The sequence below is a fragment of the Haplochromis burtoni genome, unplaced genomic scaffold, assembly GCF_018398535.1.
Source record: "Haplochromis burtoni strain Fernald_Lab_line unplaced genomic scaffold, NCSU_Asbu1 Contig_445, whole genome shotgun sequence".
NCBI classification, from domain to species: Eukaryota; Metazoa; Chordata; class Actinopteri; order Cichliformes; family Cichlidae; genus Haplochromis; species Haplochromis burtoni.
Genome location: NW_024582806.1, coordinates 18,745 through 40,136, shown reverse-complemented (window position 1 = coordinate 40,136; position 21,392 = coordinate 18,745). Strand labels below are relative to the sequence as shown.

At 38.3% G+C, this 21,392-nt stretch overlaps 3 protein-coding genes across 3 annotated transcripts in view; all 3 read left to right on the top strand.

Moving 5' to 3' along the window:
- The first annotated feature begins 4,431 nt into the window (after positions 1-4,431).
- LOC121812141 (transmembrane protein 272-like) lies at positions 4,432-7,309 on the top strand. Its single transcript, XM_042213462.1, has 5 exons — positions 4,432-4,532; positions 6,139-6,214; positions 6,295-6,345; positions 6,430-6,594; positions 7,104-7,309. The coding sequence occupies exons 2-5, from the start codon at positions 6,154-6,156 to the stop codon at positions 7,292-7,294; spliced, it is 468 nt and encodes a 155-aa protein (XP_042069396.1). The 5' UTR covers positions 4,432-4,532; positions 6,139-6,153; the 3' UTR covers positions 7,295-7,309.
- A 4,139-nt stretch (positions 7,310-11,448) lies between these two features.
- On the top strand, positions 11,449-13,915 carry LOC121812143 (transmembrane protein 272-like). The gene is made up of 5 exons (XM_042213464.1): positions 11,449-11,811; positions 12,050-12,119; positions 12,214-12,264; positions 12,402-12,560; positions 13,401-13,915. Exons 2-5 carry the CDS (start codon positions 12,071-12,073, stop codon positions 13,655-13,657), a joined length of 516 nt encoding a protein of 171 aa, XP_042069398.1. The 5' UTR covers positions 11,449-11,811; positions 12,050-12,070; the 3' UTR covers positions 13,658-13,915.
- A 6,809-nt stretch (positions 13,916-20,724) lies between these two features.
- LOC121812145 (transmembrane protein 272-like) overlaps positions 20,725-21,392 on the top strand; it is a 3,793-nt gene continuing 3,125 nt past the window's right edge. The window contains exons 1-3 of the mRNA XM_042213477.1: positions 20,725-20,795; positions 20,887-20,937; positions 21,049-21,210. Of these exons, the coding sequence (XP_042069411.1) occupies positions 20,741-20,795; positions 20,887-20,937; positions 21,049-21,210 (268 nt within the window). The 5' untranslated portion in view covers positions 20,725-20,740. The remainder of the gene's footprint in view (positions 20,796-20,886; positions 20,938-21,048; positions 21,211-21,392) is intronic.

The following is a 21,392-nucleotide window of genomic DNA, read 5'->3' as shown; positions in this document are numbered from 1 at the left end:
TTTCTCCTGCTTTTGTAGAAGAACACTTGCTGCCAGTTGCTTTGGGGGCTCGAGTGCAATTACATTAAAACATGTCGTCTCCATTAACGCATCCATTACAGGAGAGAGAAACTGGCATGCAGTTTATACAAAAAAAGACGCTTCTCATTCAGAGCATCTTCGACTGCATAAGCGTATGTACCCATCGGCCTCGCACTCTTCCTCCTTCACACCCCAGAGCGCTGAATGATGTCATAAACACCCGCCAGCATCCTATTGTCCTCTGCTATTTTGGAGACTTGTGCATCAAAAGCAAAAAAAAGAAGAAAACTTTTCCAAATGATCTTCCCCTGATGCGGGAGAATTTAAAGATTTCTATTAAATAAAATAGAAGGATTGTCTTTACTTTTGAGTTCAGGAGGAAATGGGGCAGCCGTGGATGAGGGATACTAGTTTGGCATTGCTGCTTCTGTCACTGTTTGCATGAGTAACACATGTTGATACATTTTGATCAAGCTTTAGTTTGAGCATTTTTTTCCCACATCCATCTGGCTTTTCACTAATCATTGTCCCATCTCTGATAGCTGATTTGTACACAGGTTTATTTGGACTATTTAAGAAAGAAAGTTAACTACTATTCTGTGTGAATAGAGACAAAGTAAGACTTCTTTTTGGCTTTTCACTTGTTTGCTTTTGGTGATTTTTGTAAACCTGTTTCCAGGAGGCTCATGTTCACACACTGTGGATGAAGAGGGCAGGGGGTGAAGGAGGAGTGCTTTATGTTTTTACATTTTTCTCCCACTCATGACTTACTTTTCTGTTCACTCTCAGCTGTATCGCATTTCGCCCGATGTCACCAGGTTGTGAGAGAGGAAAGGTTGAACTTATTTTTATTTTGTCCTCGGTAAGAGTAACGATTTTGTTTTTTCTTTGAAAGCGGAGATCGTCCAGAGAAACTGCGCCTTTGGCCTCTCTTTAAAACACTGTTACCCACTACATTAGTGTGAGCTTTCTTTTCAGTGCGGGTGCTTTCTCTCGTGCTTTGATGATGTCAGGGAACAGTCTGTACCCCGATGGAAAAACTCATCTGAATATTTTGGACTTGCTGGATCCCCTTCCCTTTTCCCTCTTCATCCATGAGTGATCCTCATTTCTGAAAATCAGTGTTTGTTTTTGTTTTTCTTTCTACAAGTGTACCTGTGACGAGGGGAATCATAGGGAGGAGAGCAGGTGTTGGATGTGATTGGGAGTCCCGAGGCATCGGTTGGGTTTTGTTCTGAAAATCTTCAAATGTCTACTTTTGTAAAACACTGCTTCCCCAATGGGTGTTGAATTTAAAGGACTGCATCCCTCTGGCCTTTGACAGAACCCAGGTTTGGTGACTGCACTCAGTAAATATCTCGTTGGACGCTATGTCTGCATCCAATCCTGTAGTCTTAAATATGTGCTGTTCTCTCAATGCAGGTCATCGGGACTCCCAGTGCGAATGAATGAATGGGAGTGTGTGCGTGAGTGAATGAAGGGTGATGCAGAGTGTAAAGCTGAGGAATGACTTTACATGTGTGGGCAAAGGAAGGTTTAAATTAAAGTTGCCACTGTATAGAAATCAAGTCATGATCTCATTCTGTATCTGTTCTTTGTTTTTGACTTGAAAAAACCGAATAAAAGTTTTACTATAAAATTCTTTTGTCTTTTTTAAATCAGCGTCTACGTTTAGTAATTATTATTTCAGGCACTTATAAATTTGATAGCAGCATTCAGTTTTCCTGCTAATAAAATGTAAATTGAATGGAGAAACTTAAAATGCATCTGGAAAGTATTCTCAGCCATTGTGTCATATTTTGTCATTTCAGTCTTACTCCAAAATGGATTAAATTCACTTTTCATCTCAAAATTCTGCACACAATAAGTCCAGTGAATTGTCTGCTGATCTCTGTGACAGGATTGTATCAAGGCGTGGAGGTCCCAGTGAACTCAGCAGCTTCATCTCTAAATGGAAGAGGTTTGTAAACCAGCAGGACTCTTCCTAGAGCTCTCTGCCTGACCAGTCAGGGAGGTGACCAAGAACCTGATGGTCACTGTAACAGAGCTCCGACGTTGCTCTGTGGAGAGAGGAGAGCCTTCCAGGAGGACGATCATTTCTGCAGGATTCCACCAATCAAAACTGATCGAATGAGCAGACTGGAGCCACTCGGTCTCAGAAGCCTGGAAAAAAGGCAGTTTTGTCCAGGATGACTTAGTTTTAAGTTACACATAAATTAACAAGTAAAGCTCTCTCTGCTTTCATATTAAACAGCTTCTGTCTCCCTCTTTGCAGCCAACCTTTACGTCACTGCCATCTTGTGGCCACAAGATGGCAGTGACTTATTTGTGGAGACTTTAAAAGGAAGTCAGTAATTTGGAATCATGTTTGACAAACTTTCATTAGGAAAGTCCAGATTTTCACTTGATTCCCATTTTCCTCACGTGTTGGGGACTCACTCTGAAAGCATGTTTGATTTACATCATCATGTTGGGACATTTTCTTCAGCAACTTATTTAGATAGAACTATAAATCCCTCGGGTGGGTTCCTCTGGAAAATTCAGTAAATTGATCTCTTATGGATCTATAAATTAGAGAGGCTGATGCTGTCAGAGGTGTAAACTCCCACCAGTTCACTGGATGGGCTTTTTGTAAGGTGACACTGCAGAGAAGCAGCTCTGAACAAACCATTATTTGTAACTGAAACGGTCAAAAGCTCATCTTAAAAATGAAGCCGTGACAAATGAATACAGAGCTGAGGTATGAGGTCCTTTTAATGTGTTCCTGTTTGAAGCTCATTGATTGCTTTGTGCTTATTCTCCTGTGTATTCGTCACTGCGAGATCCTTTCAGTGTTTGCTCCTGCTTTGAGCTGATTTCAAACATCATGTTGATGTTTGTGTTTGACTTTCTATCACAGACACGTCAACACTGACAAGCTTGAAGTTGAGGAAGACTGTGTCCAGCAGGAGGCTGAGTGGATCTCAAAGTCTTTGCCCCCCTGCAGAAACCTCCTCTCCCAGTGGGAGCTGGAGTGCCTTGGGTAAGAGTCGTGAACATATGTTCAGTATGCAGCCAGTATTCAGCTAAAGTCAGTGACTTGAAGAGCAACAGAAACATGTACAAGGAGGAGAAAATCTTCTGACTTCCTCCTCTTTGTGCTCGTGTTTGAGATTGCCTAACCTGAAGCAGACATGCTACATGAACCCCACTCTACAAGCATGATTGCTCTTTCCTTTATCCACCAAGTTTGCAAATCATTACCAGGAAATATAAACTAACCTTCTCTCTTCTTCACCGAGTTCCTCCGCTGAGTTCTCCGCTCGAGTGTGAGTCCTCTGAGCTATAGGCAGATGTAGCTGTCGCCAACAAGTCTTACCTCTGCCCTGTTAGACTTCACATTAACCTCAAGATGTTGAGCTGCAAAAAGTAGGAACATGGTAAACTTTGAATGTTTTAATGTTGCTGTTGATATTTCTTAATCACCGTTGAGTCTGTACTGTTTGAAATTATGGGATTCTGCAGATGTGGTGTGCAGTTCTTTAGGTGGGAGGACTACCTTCTTACTTTCAGGTATGTGTGCAGGCACTGCTTTGACTTTCGGAGTCAAAAAAGTCAAACTGCAGAGGGTTATTTACTGGACTTTTAGAATTAGTGAGACTGTAAATTATGTCATCACCTGCACTAATTGGAGGTCACTAATCCTGGCATAAGTAAACAAATTAAAGTCCTCAAACTAACTGAGAGAAGTAAAACTGACTGTTTTTCCTTATTTAGTGCAACAGCTCCTCAAGTACTGAAACATACTGCAGCTTTCATCTGGCTGAGCCTTTTCTTTTTAGATTTATAACATTTACACACTGTGCCTGAGAGAAAACACACTTGACTGACTGCAATAATATTCAAACGCCACTAGATGTCCCCCTAATGCCTCTTATCATCCAGCCTCTGTGTTGGTCTTCCAGTTCGGCCTGTTTTCAGTGTGGTTGTAGCCCATGGGGCTTGGCCTTTAATATGGAGATGGTACAAGGGCTTGCTCCAAACTGTGCCATAGGCCCTCTTCAGATCAGTCAAACATGGCACAAAACAGGTAGCCAATCAGAATTGCAAAACAGGAGCCAGTAGCAAAAGAAACTGTTCGGCACTGGCAGAGAAGATTTGGTAAGTTTTTCATGGGCGCAAACATCGCACTCAACTCTGCTGCCCAACCAACAATTGGGTTGAGCAGCAGCATCATTTGAGTGAAAAGGCGGGGCTCTAGAGTGCGACCAATTTCTCAACAGTGCAAAAAAATAAAAAATCTAATCAAAAAATCAAAAATCGAATGGCCCCATTCAGCAAAAACAAAAAAACAAAAGTCTCCGCACTCTGATAGTCTCCATGTAATCAACAACAACAAACACACATTATGCCCATATCATGGTCTAAACCAATCAGAGATAGTCAGGGGCGGGACTTCTCTGATTGGCCGTGGTCCAGATATTTCTGTAGCTCTTCTTGTCTACATTTGAAAGTGCGGCGGATAGAGGGAGGTGAGTAGCGTGATTAACGCAATATCGATTCATTAAATCCTGAATCGACTTTTAAGTATAAACGTATTTTTGACAGAAACGCCAGAATCTCAGGTTAAAGTTCACAAAACTATTTCAACAACCACCAAACAACTAAAACGGTAAATGAGAGCAGGTTAACGGATTCGACATAAAAACGTCAGAATCAGCGAGATGTCGGTTTTCTGACCTAACGGCACGTACACGGACACGCTGAAAGTCGAAAGCACAGATCCGGTCTTTGTGTTTACCTCACTTTTATGCGCTAGATTCTGATGCTGCAGGTTTTTTTTCACTCTCCAACCAAAACTGACTGAACCAGCAGCAAAAAAAGATCCAAACTATGCTTCACATTTGATAAACATCGTCACGAATTCCCTCTTACTTTTGCTGTTTTGCTTCCACCACCATAAAATAGCACATCTGGCACAGCTGCTCTCTCTCTCAGTATACTTCAAGAACAGTTTTCTGTCTCAAATCTCTGTTTTCTGCATTATTCGTTTGCTTATTACGCACAAGTTATGTATAGTGCTGTCGGCTGTCTTTTTTCTTTTTTCAAAATGACCTCCCAAAAAGATATATAATTTTATATATATATATATATATATATATATATATATATATATATATATATATATATATATATATATATATATATAGACATTATATATATAATGTCCTGTGTTTAAATAGCGAGAAATCTCCTTCAGTGTTTTCCTGTTTTTATTCTCAGTTACTTTCAACAAAGGCATCTGCTGTGATTTTCACAATTCTGATGAAGTCTCATGTGTATCAGTACTGATAAATGATCAGAATTATAATATTTCTGAGTGTCTGAGGCAAAATTGAATCAAATCGAATCGGGACTTCGTGAATCAGAATCAAAATTATTATAGAAATCAGTGATGATACCCAGCCCTAGTGAGTAGCCTAGGCCCGACAGAAGTGGATGTAGCTGCAGGTAATGAGAAAAGATGAAAAGAAGGATTGATAACTTTTTCGTTAAGGCCTGATCTGTGTGAAATTCATAGCCAGTGCTCTGACACAGAGCCATCAACGCTGAAAAAGCACAGTGTATCCAGAAAGCTCATTATATGCTGCGATAAATGCACTGCCCAAGTTTCCCCTCTCCCCACTGCCTTTAAGCAGCAGTCAGCAGCAAACAGGTCGTCAGAGGAGGCCGATGTGATTAAGTTTAACATTGTCTACAATATTGCCAAAGAGTGCCAGAGTGCCATAGCACTTTAAGCACAAGCACTTTTTAAGTAACTTATCCTTCCTATAGAACTGTGCTCCAAATAAAGAACTTTGTTAGTTAATCATTTACAAATCAATAATGTCTGTATGGACAGCAAGTTAAAAAAAAAAAGTGAACTTGATTAAGCAATGCGGTTGAAAAATTTGGGTGCACCTAGCCTTTGTTTTGTGCAGCATTTACAGGGTGTAAACCCACTTCCCTTTGGGGAAGGTTTTGTTTAAAGTTTGCTTGGTCACCTGGTTAGATTTACTGCTTCTGTGATTCTTGAGTCACTTGAGTCTTGTGATAGTCGTGGACAAAGCTGAACTTCTGTGTCTTCTTCTTTTGAAGTTATCATTGGAGACGATGCTTGACACGTACACACTGACATACGTCCACAGACGTAGACCTCCATTTGTGGTCGTAGGTAAGAACTGGTGCCACGCTGACCTCAGCAGGACCATCATCAGACAGATGACTTTAATGTGTGTTCTGTTTTTGTCTCAGGATGTTTCCAGGTGATTTTGTTTGTCATGCACATTGCTCAGCTCATCATGGGTAAGCACAGGTGCACTCACTGTTAGACAGATGTAGACATTTTCATAAATGTATACAGTTAGGTATTTTTCTGTGTCCTAAAAGGAGCATTGAACCTCCATGACTGTCCCAGGGAGCCCTTTATTCCCATCTACCTGCTGGTGGTTGGAGTGGTGACCTTGCTGTTCTCCATCCTTCAGTGTCTCCACAACTGCAGGAGCGCCTGGAGCTGCCTCGTTTCACTCTTCGTCTTCTGCTGGTTCATTGCTGGTAAGCTGAAAAATGGAAGAAAGCAGTTTTGTTTTGTTTGTTTGCTTCCCAGAAAGCAAATGTAAGACTCAGCATGTAGGTAAAACCTTCAGACATTCTCACCCAATTACTTCCTGATCTTACTGCTCATATGTTACTTCCACTGGTTGCCTTGGCTACCTCCTCCAGACCACACTATTTATGTGTGTCGCTGCATTGTTAAATAAACTAACACTGTCTGCACTTCAGTCAAATCTTGATTGTTTGATTTTAAATTCACTCTGCTGGTGAACAGAGGTAAATAAAATAATGTGGAACCCATTGATTTCATGTATGAAAGTTCTTGGTATGGGCAGCACCAAAAAACCAATAAAGCATGTGAGAGAAACAGATATGGTAGGTGTACCATAATAACAAACATTCATCAGCGTTATGTTAATGAATCACACAAGTGCACTGGAGAAAGAAAATAAAAGTCATGAAACTCTTCACTTCTATATTAAACATTTTATTTTTGCTCTGTCTTTCAGGAAACGTGTGGATCTACTCCGTCTATGAGCCCAACTACAATAAGACAGCGAGCCCACATATGTACTGCGACAAAACACTCTACCTGTTTGCCTTCTGGACCATGAACCTGAACTACATCCTTTTAGGCTTCTCGCTCTTCTGTCCCTGTTGCTCGTGCTTTTTTGTTTTGCCTTTACCCTATGGTGAATAAACAAAAAGCAATGAATACTGTGGATGGTGGTTTATGTTGAATAATGATTTTAAAAGGTTATCTTACGTCATGTTGTAATATGGCACGTTCATCATTGGCTGATGTGTTAACAGGTTCCTTTCATGTGAGAATATGAAAGCAAAGACATTTATGTCCTGGTATGCTGTTGTATTATTTTAATGTTGCCTCTTGAGCTTCGCTAGTTTTGTGTTTCTTTAGTATAAAGTTGAATGTCTTTCATTATTCATATTGCTCCTCTGGCAGTTCTCATTCACTAACTTGTGCTGTGACTGTTAGTCGAAGTAGTTTGGACTTTCCAGCAGTAACGTTGTGACTTTAAGTCACACGCAGTCATGGTCAGAGTGGTTGCATACATACAGGTGTCAGCACTGGTTTTTAAACAATGATATCTGGGTCTCTCAGCAGAACATTCAAAGGTAAACATCTGTAACTTGCTTTATCCAAGTGGGTCTGTAGAACATTTTTTATGAACGAGTGCATTTATATAATACTGTAATAATTCAAAGAAAAAAAGGGATGTTATTTCTTCATTTTTGTGGTTCTCAGTCAAGGCCACACATCTATATTAGAGACTCGGGGGGAGGAGACACGCAACCATGCGAGACAACATGACAAAAGATAAGAAGAGACTCTGACAAGAGATCCACTCAAGATAACAGGAGAAGAGGAAGCGGGTGGGAACACAGCTTAAACTGAACAGAAGACAGAGAACAACAATCACCAAAATAAAACAGGAAGAGAGACTAACAAGATTAACTTGAGACAAGTAAACAAGAGAACTAGATAGACAACAAAACAAATACAGAGACGAGACTGGAGGAACAGAATGATTAAGGAGAAAAGGAGAGTAACCAAATACTACATCACCAAGACAAAGAACTTAAGCATAACATAATTAAGTCTTGGCAAAAAAACCAAACAGAGACTGCTGGGTGATAATAGGTAAACAGAAATAATATGGTTTATATTACAGAAGTAAAACTCAAATGATCCTCAAACCCTCAGAAAAAACAAAACCCAGAGTCCAAGACCCAGGGACCAACACAGGTCTGTATATGAAGCGTGTCACAGAAGAGCCAGAGAGTAGGGGTGAGCTATTGTACAAAGTAAGTTTGGCAGCTGTTAGTGTTGCATTTTGTTTTATGTTGAAAGGATTTGCTGTCACGTTCATCAAAAGGAGCTCAAAGCCACATCTTGGATCCTGACCTGACCGACACGCTCATATCTGTTAGTTGAATCCCTCTGTCGCTCTGCCTTTCAGCCTCAGATACTTTTATTTTGTGTCTCAATAAATTATGTTTAGTTATTGAAATACATATTATTTACATGACAAACATCTTTGTTTGTTTTCATTAAGATCAAGGACTTAAATAGGGGAAACATTTCCTTTGAATCTTTAGAGTAAACAAAAGGAATTGGAACAAATGGTGTGTTTCTGTTACAGGCTGCTAGTAACAAATTGTGTCTAAAGACAGATTTTTAGAAATCTAAAAATCAAAACCTTAAATTAACACAGGACCAGAAGAAAACCTAAAAATTTAAATTTCATTAAAAATAAATAAGTGATAAATCACATCAACCCCCAAACTAAGGGTTCTTCCTTTACCTACCCTAACCCCTATGTGAAAAGGCTACTGTGGGGTCTTGGGTGCGAGTCTGTACCGGGTGTTCACTGCATGTCATTCCCCACATTTTCCTGCCTACTTTACTCACCTATCAAAACTACAGGCTAAAAAGCCAAAATAAAAAAAAATAAAAAATCTAATCAGTAACCACAAAAACTCCTCTTCCTCTCAGTGCCATGAGAGCAAATGTTAAAGTGAAAGACGCTGTAACAGGAAGCTTAGACAACAACACTTTCACACACAATAAATATTACCAAGTTCTCAGGAAATCATTCTTTTCTTTGCTTCACAGACGGCGCACAGACAGGTAGGGCTTCAACTGACTACTTAATGCTATCACATAACACATTTAAGCTTGATTTGTATGTTAAGTAATACTTTCACACACTTCGCATTTTCTGATTTGTCATCCTTCTGACACTCTTATCTTTGATTTACCTGACATATACAGACAACCTGAGCTCGTCTCACAGCTTCCTTTGTGTCTCTGTAGGCTTCATTACTAGCTCGTCATGATGCCAGAGAGTGATAGACCTCAACACACTTGCATACCTCAACCAATAAGTAAGAAAGTGATTTTGAACAGTTTTGCACACATCTGCTGCTGCTGCATGGTGTCATTTGTGAATGAAACCATATCGTGTCTGCTGTCCGTCAGATTTGATCTCCATGGTATTCTTCATCATGTTTGTTGTTCAGGGGATAGTTGGTAAGTGAGAGAGGCACTATAATCAGAATGAATTTATCTACATTCATTTAATGTGTTGGAAATAAAACTTGAAAATTGAAATGACATAATGAAATAATGAACTGTGGAACAGCAACTTGACACTCCTCATTTTCGTGTTTGTAGGATTTGTGCACATTAATAACTGTCCAAGGCGCCATTCATCCCCATCTATATGTTCCTCTGTGGTCTCATAATCGTCTTCTCTGTACTGAGCTGTTTGAAGAACTGGTGCAATATTTTCTGTTGCTAAATGAACAGACTAAATGAACAAGTAACTGAGAAATAGAAAATAATCCTCTCGATGACAAAGTTAGGATTTAGCTAAAGGAGTGGCTGATTGCAGATTCCTCTTAGAAACACTGGTTACAGTGATGTCACATGTAGGACTCTATCCACCAGTTTTTGGGGTATATTTACGTGCGATCATAGCAACACCTACAATAAAAAGAAATAAAAATAAACAAATAAATAAATAAATGTACAGAACAAAAAGAACTCAAATCTGACTTCTAGACAGCACATTTTTCTTCAAGTAATTTGCGCCACTTCTTCCAAGTCCAGCAAAGAACTGACTGCAATAACATTCAAAGACCACTAGATGTCCCCCTAATTCCTCTAATCACACAATCCTTAATGCCTCCCTTTTGATTTCAAGCATTTATTTTATTTTATTTTATTTTATTTTATTTTATTCATCACACCAGCCTTCGTCATGGCTGTAGTTACTGCTACTACTGATAAGAATAAAATTAAACATTATTACTCCTTCCTGATCAGCTCCAGTGCTGATCCCCCAGCAGACCACAGTAAAGTACGCTGTGCTCACCACAGCTGACTGATGGAAAATCAACATCACTTTGCACATCACCAAATCAGCGACCGCTCTGCCCAGCCTCACACACTGTGTCCAGTCTGTCAGATAGTCAGTAATCCATGAGATGGTGCACGTGTTTACTGACACTTCCTGTTGTCCTCCTCTCAGTAGCAGCAGCGGGCCATGTCACGTGAAGTTTATTTACTGTAACATGCCAATAAGAAATCTGAGTGCACCCAGTGTAAAAATGCTCAGTTAGTGTCCGATGACCTGAAGAAGATGAAGCTGCTGATGTCTCGTGTTTCATCATCATCCTCCATTGCTGATGCTAGCTGCAGCTCTGTCAGTGAATTTGGATTCCAGGCTCAACTACTGTACACTCTTCAGGTTTTAGATATATTTTCTGATTGACCGGGTGCTTTATCAGGTTTTATGTGTTGCCATGGTTATTTCTGAGAGCTTTGTCAAGTTATGAAAAGTTTAAACACGCATGAGACAACTTGCAGCTCACCACCGTTGTCTTGCCATTTTTGTTTGTTGGTCTTCAACACATCAGAGGATCGCTGCTCGCTCCTCTGACACTCTTGTTCTTCCTCTAATCCAGACGTGTTCTGGTACCAAAGTTTGACACCAGCTGATTTATTAGTACAGACGGTTGGTATCCTAAAAAGTAGAGTTTGGTATACAAACCTACTGTTTCTACTGTTGGCGTCTCCTTCTTTGTAAGTCAGCCAGTGTGGTTGTGTTAGTCGCTCTGGCACAAACAGCACACCAAAGCTGATCCAAGTGTTCAGTGGGTTTGAGGTCAGGACTGCAGGCAGGTATTACCATCCAAACTCCACCTCTGTCAGGGCGAGCGTTGTAGCGATTGCCACTGGTTTCAGTCTTGTGTTCCCAGTGATGCGGATGCTGACGCACACTATCACAATGACTCAAAACTTCATGGTATCTGTGTATCTTCGCTGATGTCTGCTCGTCACTTATCCATTTTTTAAAATTTCTAAAACAGTAACTGTAATTGAGAAAAAAAGACAGATTTCTTGCAGTTTTCATTCATACTCACGATAAAATGAAAATGTACCTAAAGCAGGAGGAATTATCCTGGAATTTTGAACTGTTTGACATTTGCTGCACAGAGCCAACAACACCAAAAACAGTTTGGGGTGTTGTTCTTTAAGGAATATGGCTGAAGGACAAGTATTACAGTGAAAGTCACTGTAAAAGGAAGTGTAGACAGCAACACTTTCAATCTGACTGCACTATATATTGCCAAGTTCTCGTGAAACCGTTCTCTTCAAAGACAAAGACCTATCAGTCGTGCAAACAGGTAGGCCTTAATCCAATCACTTAATACATTTAAGGTTTATTTGATAACTATTTGATATACATTTATATCCATTTGTTATTCAGATTTTTGACATGCTGTATGTTCAGTATCATTTCATTTTCACAGACTAACGAATAACTGTTTGTAATTTGTCATACTTATTCTAGACTTATCGTTTCTTTTACCGGACATATAGACAGCTTGAGCATGTCTCACAGCCTTGTTTGTGTCTTTGTAGGTCCATTTATAATTAGTCATAATGCCAGAGAGTGAAAGACCTTATTTCACTTGGATACGTCAAACAATAGGTGAGAGAATGATTTAAAATGTTTTTGCACACGTCTGCAGCTGCAGCTTGGAGTCATTTGTGACTGAAATCACTTTGTGTCTGCCTTCCTTCAGCTTGCACCTTGCTGGTTTACCACATCATGTTTTTTCTTCAGGCGATCACTGGTAAGTGACAGACGCTCCATATTCAGATCGCTTTCATTTTAAATATATTTTATGAAAACAATGTTTAAAAAAATGAAATAACCAAAATGATGTAATAACCATTTGACCGTCTTTATTTTCATACTTGTGGTTTGCAGGGTTGGTGCACATTAATGATTGTCGAATCGACCCCTTCATCCCCGTCTATCTGTCTGGTTATGGATTCATAGCCGTGTTCTGGTTGTGGTCTAAGAGGTGGTGTGGTATCATCCTTTGGTCTGCATCCATCGCCATTGTCTTTATGTGGTTCATCATGGGTAAGCGTTATAAATTACACAGTTTCTTAACAGTGCAGTACTGAGAAATATTACACACAGTCTGCATAGCATAAAAAAATAACAACACGAAAACCCAGAGATTTTTCACAAGAGTAAAATTATTGGTGATTATTGGTGAAATGAACAAGTGGACAAATATCCCTATTGCTGCTTTGTGCTTGCTTGAAGTGTAAGAAGTTCCCATCACTCTTATTTCCTTTTACATGATCACAGTTTTAAATAATAAAGTTATTGTAGATGCAAATAATCTTCATGAGATTAATATGACTGAAGGTCAGGCTTCAGGCTGTAATGAATGCTAATACAAAAGAAGAGTCACAATTCACAAACTGTGATGTGTTGTTTTCTGCTGCTTTCAAGTGGCTGAAATTCACTGGTGCAGCTTTTAAGAAGAAGAGCTTTGAAACTAAATAGAAATAAATAATTGAATAATTGATTCCATGCTCCCTCTGTTCCGTTTCTTCCTTGTCACTCTTGTCTCTGTGCTCCATGGTCTGTTTTTGTGCCTCCCTAAACCTGTCGTGTCTACGTCGCTGTGTCAAATCTGCTTTTCTGCTTCCTGTTTTATTTTGACAGTCTCCCATCGGGGTGCGTAATGTCCTGTTTTGCCCACCTCAAAAAAGACATGTCAGCCGTGTCTCCCAGCTGTTTCCTCTTGTTCACCACTTGTATTTAGTGTCTGCGTCTTTCCCTGCTCATCGTCTTGTCGTACCCTGTGTGCGCGCATTTGTGTCTTATTTTCCTGCCTCCTGCACACAGACCATGACGGTAGCCAATCATGATCAAGCTTTCTTAACTGATTCCCTTATATTTCTCCAGGTACCATTCGCATCTACTCCGTTTATCAACCTGACTACAACAAGAACACTAAAGACCCCGATCATTACTGCGACAAGACGCTCTACCTGTTTGCATTTTGGACCACCAACCTGGCCTTCGTCCTGTTAGCTGTTCTTTTTTGCTCGTATTCTTTAGCTGTTTATTTTCTGATAGAAAGTGATGACAGTGAGGCTCAAACGCTGCTTGGGGATAACCAAAATAATGCAATGTTTATAGTTAATTTTTTTCAGAGGTAAATCTCATTGAGACATGAGGTCTCAATTTTCAAGAGCAACCTAAACATGACTGAATCGAAATCATAATTCACTTACTTTAACTTATATACAGCCAATTCACAACAATAGTAAAAACAGCTAAAGTGCTCTGTATCATAAAGACCTCACAATACTAAAACTTGAAACATGAAACGTTTGCAATTACCATGTAATTACCAACTAATGATTTATGTCTAGTCACGCCCCCCACCCCCAATTTATCTAGCCCTCTTTCCTTTGAAAAGTATATATGCTGTAATTTTTATGTATGTTAATGATATCCATGTGTGAGTTATGTTTTATTTACTTGTAAATAAAAGAAAATAAGAATAACATAACGTTGTTTTATTAGCCTTATTGTATCTTCTTCAGTTTTCATATTTCATATTTTATGCATACAGATCATACATAGGGCTGGGTATCGTCACTGATTTCTAGAATCGATTCAAATTCCGATTCACAAGGTCCCGAATCGATTCGATTCGATTCAATTTGAATCTGGGAAATTTTGCCTCAGACAGTCAGAAATATTATAATTCAGATCAGTACATTTACATATTTTTGTATCTATTAAAAGGGAAGCTGACACTTTCGAGACTTTATCAAAGGTGTGAGCATCACAGCAGATGCCTTTGTGTCAAAGTAGCTAAAGATAAAACAGAGAAAAACATGAAGGTGATTTTCCTGGCCTGGGATTTTACAAAAATATTCTGCAGTACATCAAAAACAAAAGAAAACCATTAATCAACATATAAACATTACCTCTGAAGTTACAACGGTTTTATTACAGACACGGCTAAGCGTTTTGCATTTTGCATAATTTTAAAAAGTTTACATTTGTTCAGAAGCCTATTGACCAGCAGAAATGAGGCTTTATTTTCGGAAGTAAGTAAAAGGGAAAAAAAACATCGGCCGACAGCGCTGTAAACAATGGTAGACATGTGGTAACAAGCAAGCGAATAATGCAGAAAACAGATTTTTAGACTGGAAACTGTTCTTGAAGTATACAGAGAGAGAGAGAGAGCTGTGCATGAAGTGTGATTTTATCGTGGTGGAAACAAAACAGCAAAAGTCAGAGGAAATTCATGTTTATGTGAAGCTTAGTTTGGATCTTCTTTTGCTGCTGGTTCGGTCAATAATGTTTGGAGAGAGATCAAACTAACAGCTTTAGAATCAGCGCAAAAAGGCGACATCTCACTGATTCTGATCCGCGGGTCTGCGCTTTGTGTTTACGTCTTTGTGCAGAAGCTGCTCTCATTTACTGTTTTAAATGTTTGGTGGTTGTCGAAATTTTGTGAGGTTTAACCTGAGATTCTGGCGTTTTGGGCAAAATAAATTAAAATAAAAAAAATCGATTCCACGTTATCCAAGCCAGAATCGATTTTAATTGATAAATCGATTATAAAAACCCACCCCTAGACGCAAATACATTATATTGTGACAACATAAACAACATAAAAAAAATCTGATGGTACTTAAGCAGAACTCGAATGAAAAGCCAGGATTAAAAAAATGATTTTCAAGATTTAATTAATTCTATTATTTAAAAATTATTCTTGGTATTAAATGTTAGCAATTGTAGATCAAATCATTAACTTCAATGGATTGTAGAAAAGATGCAAAAGGGAACGAGCTATTTTCTGATGACCTTCTGTCTGCGCTGGCAGTTTATGATGCACACTCATGTTCTTATTCTGCAATTTACAGAAGCTAATATTAAACACCATGGGCTGGTTAATGGATAAATCGATTATCAAAACCCACCTCTAATCATACACTCATTAGTGTGATTTTTCCCCCTGAAAAACCAAAGGAAATTGCTCAATACATTTTTAAACAATTTAAAAAGACTGTGGAACTGAAAACAGAGAAAATGAGGGAGAAAGTTAAAGTTTGGCCTGTTTGAAATGTACCCGTTTGTTCAGAGATGAAACACCACAAAAGTTTAAAGAATAACTATCTCAGATGGTGTAAATGTGTGTAAAATAATGTTTCTGTATATAATTTGATGGGAGCTTATGGTAACTATCTGTTGTGGCATGTAACATGCTGTGCCAGCTTTTCACACCAGCACACTTCATCTTTTTACTATCAGTCTGGAAACATTAGCAAGGAAATAAGAACTGACTCATGAAACTGAAAGCAGATGACACTGTTTGATGGTTTGCTCTTTGGTTTGGTCAGTTTTTCTTACAGGGGAAGTCGTTCTCTTCACTCTCAAAGCAGTTCTCTAAAAGGCATTTTTCATTAGACAGACTCACCTGTATATAATATACTAAAACAATCAAAACCTTTTTCACATTTGTCAAAACATGAATATAGCTAATGCAGAATAAATAATTTTCAGAAACAAAAATTAAATGTGAAGGATTTAAAAAAAACAAAACAAAAAATTTTTACTAAATAAATAAAATGAAGAAAAGCAAAATAGAGTCAAATTAAACTATTTGCATAAAAAAAACAAAGGAAAAAGAAACAATCTGAGAACACAGCGCCAACCAACTTTATTAGGTACACCTGCTCTACTGCTCATTACAGTAATCCAAATAAACCAATCAGCTTTCCGCAGCATCTTAAACTGAGAAGTGCGTTAACATAGTAACCAAACAGTAGTGAAGTATGTGGAGAAACAATGAGAATGTGAAAGACTTCATCATAAAAACCATGAAGAACCATGAACCATGAAGAGGCCGCTAAAACTACAACCACCTGCAGAGGGTCAGGCAAGCCCTGAGGAGTCAGCTGAACCGGAAGAACAAGATCCGGGCAATCGACACATACCCCAGTGATCAGGTACCCTGCTGGGATAATAAGTGGGCTATAGGAAGAGACAGAAGCCGGCAGGCCCAGCAGAAAAAGGAAGCTCCTGACCGTGCACATTTAGTGAACACCTCATACAGCAGAAAGAAGAAAAGCAAGGAGAAGAACCATCATGGAGAGGCAGCCACCTACAACCATACAAGCAACAGATAGAAGGAGTGTCTGATATAAAAAAACCCCAAAAGAAACACACAATCCAGAACCCCAGGTGCAGGCTGTCCAGAGATAATCCAAGGTGCAAGATGCCAACAAGCTGGGCAAACATCCAACACAAACTGTTTTGATGAGTCATCACATACAAGTGTCATGGTCCCTGTGTCTACCCGGCTGGCTCAGCGAGGCTACATGTATTTGTTATTGTTTTTTCCTTGTCTCTCGCTTGTGGTGTTTTTTGTTTGTAAAGAAACCTTTGCCCTTTACTCCGAATCTGCACTTGAGTCAGTTTTTGACAACGAGTAAGAAGTGCATCAACACAGTAATAAATATCTTTAGTAGCAAAGCATCCATAATTACAGTAAAAGTGTGTATAAAAACAATGCGAAAGGCTCATGTAGGTGTGGAAATGCAATACTGATTTAAGAACACCATTAAGAGTGCTTATCATGACCTTTCTCCTTTGAGAATTGCAATAAGACAATCAAGAAAAACCGTGACACGTTATGCTTTTCATGGTGTGTTATTTTCCTCAGCATTCATTAAAAAAAGCCAAAGAAATAATTAATACACTTTATCAAACAAAATGCATTCTTATTGTGTTTACTTAGTGATGATGTTGGGGAACTCGTCTTTATCCATTACAGCATAAATGTAAAACTAAGTAGATCAGAAATACAGTTATTGAGAAAAAACAGAGCAATGTAACAAATAATGAGTGTATCAGGCAGTGTAGTCAGTTCTGGTGATACTTTGTCCTTGGTATCTGTTTAAAGATTATGTATCTGTTTAAAGCTGTAATTTTTTATGCAGCTTTAAATAGATACATAATCTATAAAGACTTGGTCCTGAGCTAAAACATCTCATTTGGAAATTAGTTTATGTTCTGATTTACTGAATGAAATGATTTTTGTTAAGTTATGACAATACAACTTTTTCAGCTTCATTTCACTATTTTTTAGCCTAACCAAACATTACTATCTGAGATCTTTTTTACTTTATTTCTACAGGTAATGTGATAGCGATCTTCTCCATTTATGAACCAAACTACAACCAGAACACAACAAAAACTGATTCGTACTGCAACAAATCGCTCTACCTGTTTGCATTTTGGAGCACCATCCTGACCTACGTGCTGTTTGCTGCACTCGTTTACATTTGTTGCTGCTGTAAGGAAAAACCGGCTGATGATAATGAGGCTCTGCTGCGGAGATAAAAAGAAAAGAATAAATATGGCTGACATGAAAACATAGGCACACACAGCGGATCACAATCAGCATGTTTGGTGGTGTTATGATTTTTACTGATCACTTTGGTGCAAAATCAAACCAGAAATGTTATTTTCACTACTCTTAATGCACTTCTCAAATTTGTAATACATTTCCCCCACACATGATAGCTTAATGCCTAATCTGATTGTTTCTACACACACTTACAAGTACAGAAATAGTAAAACGTTTTTATTCATTCATCACAGAGTTGAAGTGATTCACTGACTCTTCATGTTTTGACATATTTGAAAAAGGTTTTATTTGTTTTAGTGACGCTGCGTTATAAAACTCAGAAGTGCATAAAGAGTGCTGAGAATGACTTTCCTTTGTGCCGAAGTGATGGAGAAAAACTGTAGTGAGTGTTTTTCCATGCGTGTTCCATTTACGGTATATTGTCAAAAGTGTTCACTCACCCATTCAAAACAATGAATTCTGTTGTTCCACTCAAGTTCAATGGATTTGTGTCTTATGTACTTTTAGCAAACATATTACAGGAACATGCGTTTGATCTGTTGATCTTTTAGAGAAATATCACAGTGAGGTTTAGCAATTAATGTTTTTACATTTAATCTTCTCAAATGATTCTCAAACATCATCAGGTATTATAAATATTATTTTTATTGTTTGTCAGGCTTGGTGTTTGCTGTGTTTTTCCATTATTGTTTAAGTTGTTACAAACTTAGAGCTCCTGGAGTTTCCCAAAAGTATGAGTATGTCAGGCTGAACTGTCAGAAACTAGAAAACAACATATAGAGAATATTAATTTGATGAAGTCATGCAGACAAAGCAAGAAGTCTTCAGTCAAAATGTTCATTAAACGGTTATGTTACATTAAGAGGAAACTACTTTTTATGTTTGATTTCTTTGACCATGTTCTCAGTGATTTCAGAGGATTATTGCGAAAACAGTGCCGGCATTTTGTTGTTGAGAATAAATAATCGGAACTTTCCCTCCTTTTGTTTAAAGTTTTCTGAATATAAACAAAAATGTTGTGTGATATAAATCATAGCTTAATGAAATCCATATGTGAGCTTCTTAATTTGGGAATATCCCAGCTATTAACTTTTTGTTTATCTGAAAAAATAAATTAAATAAAAAACAAAAATTCATGTAATCGTCCTATTTTTTATTTCATAGTTTAGTACAGTGCTGTAGCTTCTTTATTCTTTGTCAATTTAATTAATTGGCATAATATTTTTTTAACTGAACCAAAAAATGTGTCAATATGGAAACTGAAAACAGGGAAAGTATTTTGGAAAAGCAGACAAATCTCGTGCTGCCTCAAAACCAGTGAAAAAAACCTCAGACAGGGAAGACTCAGTGGTTTAGACCAAATAAGGGGAAGTGCTCGTAAATTCACTTCTCAAAGTCATTTTATCCTAGAAGTTTGGTCTGCTTGAAATGTATAGGGAGCTTTGAAAGAAAGTGACTGGACTTCTTTTTGTGAAACTTAAACTTTCTGTCCAAGCTTCTCAGACTACCATGATCTGGGATGAAAACCCACACAGCCTGTTTGCAAAGTATCTATACTGATTCAGAGTTGATACCAAGAGTTTGTCTGTCTATGGGGCAAGACTGAACTGAGTGTGCAGGTCTGGTGGTGAAGTAAGCTTGCCGGGGCCTTAGCGACGCAGATGGAGGAAATCTGGAGGCCCGCTGGGAGGCCCGCTGGGAGGCCAGTGGCTGAGACAGAGGAACTGGGGACCAGCAGAGGAGGATGAGACGTAGTGTTGGGGAAGGATCCTCATCCTCAAACCACTGGCTTCTTAAAAAGGAAGCCAAGCTGGACGAGAAAAAAACCCCTCTATGGCAGCTGTGAGAGTCAGTTTAGATGTCCTCTACAAGGGTATTTGGTATCTAACACTGAGCACTGATTCAACTCATCATCTTCAAATTAAACTTTCTTAATCAAAGTATACTGATAAAAAATAAAGGAAGAGCATAGCATCAAGTCAGTTAAACTTCTTGGCTACTAATCTGATCATTTAAGTAACAGAGGCGATTCAGGGACCATACGAATTGAGCTACTTAACACTGGTAGCTCAATATGAACCATACAAAGAGCTGTTTGAAGTCCAAAACCTGAATTCCTCAAGTAATACTACAAGAAAATTCAGATATATAGTCTGAAAACGCTGTACGCTTCATATTTCTGACACAAAAAGACAAACAAATGAACAATAAAGCAATGTTTTTTTCCCTTCTTGTTATTATTTAACCTTTTAGTTTTTATGTAATGTTGCTGACATACACATGAGTAAAAATATAATTATCCCAGTGAATCACTGTACTCCTCACCCAAATAACATTAGTGGAAAGGGAAGATTGAGAGCAAGCACTAGTGAAAGACGCTGTAAAAGGAAGTTGAAACGTGCTCACATGCCCATGTTACATGTGGCCATGTTCTCTATCTTTATAGCAGTCCAGACAGACACACAAACAGGTAGGTCTGCAACTATCTGCTTAATGCTTTCACATAATGGATTTTAATTTGTAACTATTTTGAAATACACATGAAGTTGTTTTTTAACATGCTAATTTCTTGTAGAAACATCTGTTTGTTGAGCTGCTTTTGTTATCCGGTAAGAAAGATTCATAATTTCTCTTTTACAAACTAATATCTATGATTAAAACATTTTCTGATAGCCTTGCACTCTAAAGAGTAAGTAAAAAGTAAATAACTTTCTACCTTTACATTTTCTTATTTTTCTTTGTAAATCATTTTCATTTATAACCTAATCAGAATAACAGGAATGGAAACATCAGGAGGCTATCTTGTGGCTCACTTTGTGTCTTTATGTTAGATTCAAAACTAGTTACAATGCAGGGGAGTCAGAGACCACAATTCATCTGTGGACTGAGATGCATAACAATAGGTGAGAGAGTGATGTGTTAAGTTTTTGCAGACATTTAAAGTTGGTGGATACTGATTTGGGACTGAAAACATGCTGTATTTGCCTCCTTCAGGGCTTATTTTGTTTCTTTTTTACTTAATATTCATTGGCCAAGGGGCGATTGGTAAGCAAGAGATGCTCATATTCCCATTCGGAGATTGAATTTATGTGAATTTATTTTTATGAGCCAGACAATGTTTGAAAAAAATCAAATCTTTATCTTTGCACCCCACAGGTTCAGGTGTGTTTCAATGTCCCAGACAGCCTTTTATCTCCCTCTACATGTCCCTGTATGGGATCATACCGGTCTTCTTGGCACTGAGCTTATGGTGTAACTGGTGCAACAGTGTCTGTTGGTCTGTAACCACCATCTTCTTCTGTTGCTGGTTAATTGCTGGTAAGCTTTAAAAAAAAAAGTGTCAATTTTTGCAAATTATTAGCTCACAGTCTTGGCTGGAGTGAGAACAAGATGTTTCTTACTCCAAAACCCCCCAAATTTAACATGTTTTATTGATTTCCCCCATGAGTTTAGAGAAAACATAAACAACATAAACTACAGATTCTAATGCATTTTTTTTT